Source organism: Coregonus lavaretus, assembly GCF_964263955.1.
Source record: "Coregonus lavaretus genome assembly, chromosome: 26".
NCBI lineage: Eukaryota > Metazoa > Chordata > Actinopteri > Salmoniformes > Salmonidae > Coregonus > Coregonus lavaretus.
The window spans coordinates 17,473,865-17,482,103 of NC_140013.1; the positions used below are offsets into that span (position 1 = coordinate 17,473,865).

The 8,239-nt window shown below is 42.3% G+C and overlaps 1 protein-coding gene across 1 annotated transcript in view; it reads right to left on the minus strand.

Annotated features, from left to right (window-relative positions):
• The window catches only part of LOC311102067 (intraflagellar transport protein 80 homolog), a 57,036-nt gene extending 50,787 nt beyond the window's left edge, over positions 1–6,249 (minus strand). Inside the window, exons 1-3 of the mRNA XM_084143287.1 lie at positions 6,029–6,249; positions 3,180–3,290; positions 2,988–3,056 (exon numbers count right to left, since the gene is read on the minus strand). Of these exons, the coding sequence (XP_083999413.1) occupies positions 2,988–3,015 (28 nt within the window). The 5' untranslated portion in view covers positions 3,016–3,056; positions 3,180–3,290; positions 6,029–6,249. The remainder of the gene's footprint in view (positions 1–2,987; positions 3,057–3,179; positions 3,291–6,028) is intronic.
• Positions 6,250–8,239: the final 1,990 nt, after the last annotated feature.

Genomic DNA, 8,239 nt, shown 5'->3' on the forward strand with positions numbered 1-8,239 from the left:
CATCCATTAAAATTATGAAAATTATGAAAACTGAAACTTGTTTAAGGACGTTTCACAGTTGCATCTCCTTCTCAGACAGCATGACATATAATAAAGTAATTCTGTCAGTAGAATATCCACTAGTTAGTTGACTCTGGTTTGATTAGCTATCACACAGTCTGCCTCGAGGCAGTCCTTATCAAAGAGGGAGAAGTGCTTGGTGTGCCTTACAAACACAGAGATGGAGACACTGCAGTAGCTGGAGGAGATTGCGTTTCTAATTTCTACACCACAGCAGTGTCATATTTACTCTTAGGGTTCACCTCATACAGCCTGTAGGAATGGGATTTTGCGTGCATAGCTTGCTGCAATCCTGCAGACCTGGCTGTGTATCACACCAAGACAGCTGAGCGTTAAGAGAAACCTGCCTAAACCATGTGGTGTGGGTGTATGTGTGTGTGTGTGTGAGAGAGAGGCAGGCTGACATTTAACCCTGCTCCAGGTGCTTGTGGTTTCTCACAAATGCCAAGAAGTCACATGATCGCGGGCTGACAATGAGAGACGGCTGAGACGAGTTCCCTCTGCCCCCCTCCTCCTCTACACCCATCTTCTCCTCCCTCTCTCTTCCTCCCCCCTCCCACACAAATGGGACACGGTTACATCATTGCACTCAAGACTCACAACAAAGGCCCCCAGCTGTACCTGTGACTCCTGCAGTGTGTGTGTGTGTGCGTATGTGTGTGTGTGTGCATAAGGGGGAGCAGCACCTGCACAGATGCATCTGCAGTGTGGATGATGTGTCCACACCTGTTAGGTGACACCACCAATTGATCCACGCGCTCTGCAAAACTGAACGTGCAACAGCGGCTGTGCTGTGCAGCTCACTCCCTCTCAAGCCTGTCCAGTCAATGCCATGGTTCACAACAACACAGACAGACACATTAAATAGAGGACTGAGGGAGAATGTGCATCGTGTGGCTAAACTGCCCCTGCCTCTGCCCAGTTTTCTATGGAAGCAAAGAGCCCATTCATTCGGGAAAATGCATCCATGTCATCTGGATGGCCAGGTTTTACCATCAACACCGAATGTTTTTTGGGGCCACTACTGAGAATATTTTTCAAATGGCACAATGAATCAATTAATAAGTAAACCATCTGTATGCGAGTATTGGATAGAGAGATTTATCATTAGGAGTCTTTTTTATGGATTTTAATAAAACTCCACTCCAATAAACCTTTGGAACTTTATGGTGCTTTTAATAAAAATAGAACTGGAGCATTGACTGCATTTTCAACTGTATCCAGCAGCATTACACCCTAATAGTCCAACACACACACACAAATACACACACAATTCTCTCTCATCTTAAATCCTCCATAGTTGACATCTTAAATCATCTGCCTGGACTAAATCCCTGTTAACATTTTACATTTACATTTTAGTCATTTAGCAGACGCTCTTATCCAGAGCGACTTACAGGAGCAATTAGGGTTAAGTGCCTTGCTCAAGGGCACATCGACAGATTTTTCACCTAGTCGGCTTGGGGATTAGAACCAGCGACCTTTCGGTTACTGGCACAACGCTCTTACCCACTGGCCATCAACGCTCTTAACACAATGGCCATCTTTCAGATCATCGCACCAGCATCGTTTACAGCAGTTTTAAATACACAGACAGACACACTGTATGCACACACACTGTAAACACACTGTACACACACACACTGTAAACACACTGTACACACACACTGTACACACACAAATCCCAACTGGTGAAGTAAATGTGAAAGTCTCAAAATTGTCAGAACATGAGGCATATCCTGTAGTGCTTCAAACTGTACTACTCAAACTGTACTACTAGAGATACCTTTCTCTCTCTCTCTACATACCTTTCTCTCCCTCTCTCTCTTTCATCCACTGAGGTGCCCTCAAAAGCAGAAGGGGCCTTAATGAACACTGCAGTCTGTGTGAGAGACTATAATTGGTGGTTGTGAGTTGCCTTATGTTTACAAAATGTCCGCCAGCGCCGTCTCTCTCTCTGTAACTCACGTGGCTGTGTTCATGGGTCTGACTTCATTACAACTGTCCCAGGCCCGGCCCAAGCCCCAGCAGCAGCAGGTCCTCTGACAGGGCACACCAGAGTGTGAGAGAGACCTACAGACGTCTTGAGAAAGCACCAGGCTAACACACTCACCCCCTATGATTAATGCAGTGCATCCTCAATCACACATGGGTAGTGAACGTTTGTTCAAGACTGTTGGAAAAGCATTCCTCGTGAAGCTGGTTGAGAGAATGCCAAGAGTGTGAAAAGTGAAAAGCTGTCATCAAGGCAAAGGGTGGCTACTTTGAAGAATCTAAAATATATTTTGATTTGTTTAACACTTTTTTGGTTACTACATGATTCCATATGTGTTATTTCATAGTTTTGATGTCTTCACTATTATTCTACAATGTAGAATAAAGATAAAGAAAACCCCTGAATGAGTAGGTTTGTCCAAACTTTTGACTGGTACTGTACGTCAAAATAAATTACAGATTTCTTGAGTTATCTTAGATTAATTCTGACTATTTTGAGGAAGTGTACACTGGCTATGACATCTCAAGAAGGACAAACAGAACTATTACAGAATTTTCCAGTTTTTCAAGCGAAGGTCTTTTAAGGGAGTATACGAGCACACTTGTTCGGTTCGGCTAGGCGCCAGCCTAACCCTGGGCTGGAAGATTAGTGCACACACACACATACACCTCTTCACACACCTGGAGTCACACAGCGAGAGTGCAATGTTGGCTCTACACTGTGGAGCAACAGCACCACAAAAACTACAGGGCCCCATTCTGACAAAACAGGAAATTGTTAAAAGGGACAATATTGGTGGCTGCTTTTGTTTCAAAACAAAGTGTGGCTATGCACTGCGAGTCTGCTGCACAAATTTGTTTTCAATTACAGTAAGTGCTTGAGCTGAGTATTTGAAAGAAAAGTTTGAAAAAAGAATTCCTAGTAATCTTACCTTGCTGGGCCAAGGTGGACCTCAGCATGCCACTCTTAGACCAGATCTTGATCTGCCCGTCCTCCCCAGCTGAGGAAACATCAACAATCTGAGTTACAACCTACGGCAGTTATAACAAATTTGTTACTGAGCAGTGTATTACATTTTAGTGTTATTTTCTTGTGTGCGTTTATTACCCTGTGTCCCCCTCACCTGTGATGAGAGCGGTCCCGTCGTAGTTCCATCTCCCGGCTAATACAGCTCCTTTGTGGGCCTCCACACTCTTCTCAATACGGCCTGTCTTAGAGACCAGGTGGAACTTACCTACAGACAGACAACAGAACAGACAGGTTGAAGACAGGTACAGTCCATTAGATATGAAGGAAATATACCGTATAAACTGTCTCTCCATTTCTAAATCTCACATTTGAGAGGCAACAAACAGTCAAAAGGCACGATAAAAGCATATAACAGGATGTGAGGAGAGTTCATAAATATAAAGACCAAGAATATAGGCACTCGGCCCCACACAGAAACAAACAAACCAAGATAACATACAACATTGTAACCCATGGAGTCAGGTTCCCATACATAATGTATTTTGCTCCACTGTCCTGGTTGGTAGCTGCCTCTTGAAGACACATTTCTTACACAAAACGGATGAATGAAAGCAAAGTCTCTCTGTTGCTTAAATGAAACAGTTTCCTATCTGCTAGAGACGGGGAGTGATCAGGCATGGAGACAGTTATCAAAGACACTAGCCTACCATATACTTTGTGGCGGTGCGTATTAAAAAATACAGAATGTTCTATGTAATTTCTGGTTGCCTAAAACTGCAAATCAGCATGATGCTGCTCTCTCCAGCTTCTATAATTGGATGTCCTAACAAATGTGAATGTCGCCGACCCAGAAAAACAGGTAGTGAGTATACGACCATGGCTGCTGTATTAAAAGGATGCTTAGAATTAAAATAGGCTTTTAAAAATGTCAATTCTATTAAAGACCTGACTGTTAAACACCACATTCAAAATGCTCCCAGCATTTTCTCTATGTCTGTCAGTACTAGGAACCAAACCCATTTTTGACATATCGCCTCAGACAGAGGCCCACGCACCAAATGAGGTTGGAGAAAGCCACAAAAGTTTCTATAGATTTTCCCCACCCACCAAAGCTATACATCTGTGGTTTCTATTTAACAATTTCATGGCCATGTGAAGTTTCACTGACATTAAAAACAGAAACCAGAAAAATTTGCCGTTACAAGCTGCAGCAGACTATTGTACCAATACCCCCCCCCAAAGTTGAGGTTGCTGTGCATTAGGATATAGGACTAGTACACTAAAAACAAACATTGCCTCTCAATAAAGGAAACCAATTACTTGTTCTAAAAAGCAGTCAATTGTGATAATATTATGTATATGATGACTATAATCATTCTGTAACAGAAAGACAGATGCAAACGTTTTTATGACTACATGGTCTGCCAGGGAAAATTGCTGCTTCAGTTTGTGGGTGTGTTTATGCAACCCTACACTGCCATTAACATTGTGACCACACGTCGCCTGCCATCGCCGTACATCTCCACTCTGTGTGTTTAGAGCTGATATAGACACAAGAGAACAACAGAGCCCTGTGCTATGAATCAGGTTTGAGGAGTTAGCGAGGTAACTTTTGTAAACTCTGAGTTCAACTCGGGATAACCGGTACCACGAAAGAGCCTCACCTTTTAGCCAGGTAAATTTCTATGGCAACAAATCCTTCAGAACTATCCTGCTCCGGGCAGGCTAACTCAGGGCTAACTCCATTTATCCTGAATGAAGTGTCTGAGCCACGAATTGAGGACCAATTAAATCAGATACCATCCCTCTCACAAAGATTGTGTCATCATCCTCATCATTTGAGGAGGACGACTGATTAAATATGTTATTTATTAATTTATTTTTAAGTGTAAAAAAAGAGTAACACTAAAATACCTATCACATTACACATTTAGTAGACAGCATTTGCTTTCCAAACTGTACATTTTTCGCGTGATTGTATTTAGAAATTTGGAAGGCAAACTAACAGCCGCAACCAACCATAGACATACTGTATAACCCATAGATGGCAGTTCCCATTCAAGTCAGGACTGGCAGCCATTGCTAGTTTACCCATGAGTTTAACAGTCAAATTGTCAGTTTCTATGGATTATAAGTATATAGCCACAACACAACAAGCTTTTCCACAGATAGAAGGAGCGATAGTAGTCGGAAAAAGGTGCTTGTGCATTGATAAGCACACCAAAGACGGCATTAAAGATAAGTAATAAAATAAAGATGGCACTTCTAAAAGCCTATTTCACACCATAACCTGCTAGATTTGCAAGGCACATTTTCTTTCATTTCGGCACAAATGAAAATGTGGCACTGACTCGCCCATTAATTGATGTTTCAGCATTGTCTCAATGAAGAGCTCAGCGTTCAACTAGCCACGTGCGACATGCACACACAGTAACACACCTGCTACAGTTAGCGGCAGGTGGACGAGCAATATCCACCTTCGTAGTACGAATGAAGCCTGACCTGGAATGTGCAACTAACTGAAGCTGGTTAGCTTTATAAAAGCCTGAGTAGATCTAGCTTGCTTCGTAGTATACCACTCTGGTCAACCAGATGCATTTCACACAGACCATGCAGTTATGTACCTTGGGACAAATATCCTCTATCACCTACCTAATTCAATATCAATCTGTCTTGTTGAATAATGTGAGAAACTATCATTGCTTTAAAATTCAACATTTATTTTCTATGTTAGCGGTGCCATAAACTTGTTTCAGATAGCACTTTCAGGTATGAAAAGTGCTTCATAAATAAAGTTACATTTACATTTTATCCAGAGCGACTTACAGTTAGTGAGTGCATACATTTTTTTATATTTTTTTTATTCTCATACTGGCCCCCCGTGGGAAACGAGCCCACAACCCTGGCGTTGCAAGCGCCATGCTCTACCAACTGAGCTACACAGGGCCTGTTATCATTAAAGCCTGTTACAAGAAAATCTCTTATTATTCTTCGGTGACTTGCCGTCAGTGCTGGTGAGCACAAAGATCTCGGCCTGGGACTGCTTCTTGCCTCCCACCGTCTTGGGGAACCAGTGCAGGTCGATGGGGAAGAGGTCCTCTTGCAGCTTCACCACCAGGCTGGTCTCACTGGTCAGCAGGTTCCATCTCAGGATCTGGTGGTCCTCACTGCATGAGTACAACTCGTCTGCAGTGGTCCAGCCCACACAGCTCACAAGCTCTTTATGTGTTCAGGTGTTAAGGAGGACAATGGTAAGGTGGAAATAGATCAGTGGTTGCTGCAAAATATCTCATCTTAATTACTTTAACCAGTTGTGTTAACGTTAAACTGGAACAAACGTTTTCACACCCTGTAGACCAACTCTCCAGATCCAGGGTTGGTGACCGCAGTAGACTCAAACACAGTGGTTGCTTTTCAGCTGAATTAATGAACACAGATCCTGTATTCACCTTTCTTTGTATTGAGGTAGGTGAAATCCACACACAGGTCTGATAGCAAATAGCATATAAAAAAACATTTCCACCTCCATACAGGTTGCAATAAGCATGCCTTTAGTAAGGTGCCAGGCAGACCTGGGTTCAAACACTATTTGCAATCTATACTTTATCTGTGCTTGACGGAGCTTAGCAGGCTTTAGAATTAGTCCCAAAATAATTGTCCCAAAACTGCAAACCCAACCCATATGGCACTCTGGACAGGCTAGAGCAAACACTCAAAATAGTTGAACGTTTTCAAATAGTATTTGAACCTAGGTCTGGTGGTGCAAGGTGTACTGAATATCATTTTTGTCTCAGGCAGCCTTAGCTTTGGTCCATGGCATTAGAGCGAGTTGGAGGAATGTGCACTAACCCCCTGGACCAGAGCTAGGGAGGCCTAGTATGTTATTAGAGGCACAACTTCTTAATAGATTTTTCATTAATGATTACTGGCTGTCCATATTTTTTAAACAGAAAATACCAACAATCTGGTCAAAGCAAAGCACTGTTGTAGTATGTTTCTATCTTTCACACAATTGAAAAGGATATGTTTTGGTTCCTTGAGTAATGATGTCTTTAATCTCATTGTGGTGGCCAATGTGAAAGAAGTCTTCCGAAAATAGGTACTTGACACTCACTGTAAACAGAAGGGTTGTCATCAATCATTCAAATTGGACATAACAGTTAGTTACCAAACAGACTGTATTAGGTTGCAAAGAGAGTAGCTACGTAGCTTGCTATTCATAGCTAACGGTACTCAGTTTGCTAGAATCACTGGCTGATTGTGGTCTGGTCAAAAATAAAACACAGTTGTCTAGCTAGCTAAGTTATGCCTGCATATGTTTTATTTGGAGTGCAAAAGCCATATCGCTAACAATAACAGTGTATAGCAACTACTAGGTAGTTGATAGTTACTGACGAACTGCTAAGCTAGCTAGCTAAGTTAGCTACCTCTCTTGCCAAACAAGCGTCCGTCGTTGCTACGGTACCTGCACCGTAGCTAACGTGCTGAGTCTTCTTCACTGTTGTCACACTTGATAGCAGACAACTAAGCATGTCCATTTGCCATAGTAGCTCCACTGTTAATAGTTCATGCATATAAGGTGATATATTCCTCAACAATTATACTTATTGACAAAATCAGAAACTAGACTGATAGCTATGCAGCTAGCACTGGTCTGGAACGTAACCAGAGATACTCCTTTTCTAATTTCGCTGACGTACCTGGACTGTGTGAATAACTATCGCGAGAGTTCCTTGGCAACAAACTTTGAAAGAGACATTTTTTAAAACATTTTTGTCATTTAGCAGACGCTCTTATCCAGAGCAACTTACAGTTAGTGAGTGCATGCATTTTTTCATACCTCTGGAGATTCTAACACTTCAGTTGCTAGGTCTTGATGTCATGTTACAAAGGAAATATTTAAGCAATAAGGCACAAAGGGGTGTGGTGTATGGCCAATATACCATGGCTAAGGGCTGTTCTAAAGCATGACACAACGTGGAGTGCCTGGATACAGCCCTTAGCCATGGTATATTGGCCATATACCACAAACCCCCGAGATGCCTTATTGCTATTATAAACTGGTTACAAATGTAATTAGAACAGGGAAAATAAATGTTCTGTCATACCCGTGGTATACTGTCTGATATAGCACAGCTGTCAGCCAATCAGCATTCAGGGCTCGAACCACCCAGTTTATAACTCGATTTATACCATGGCATTGTTGAATACTTG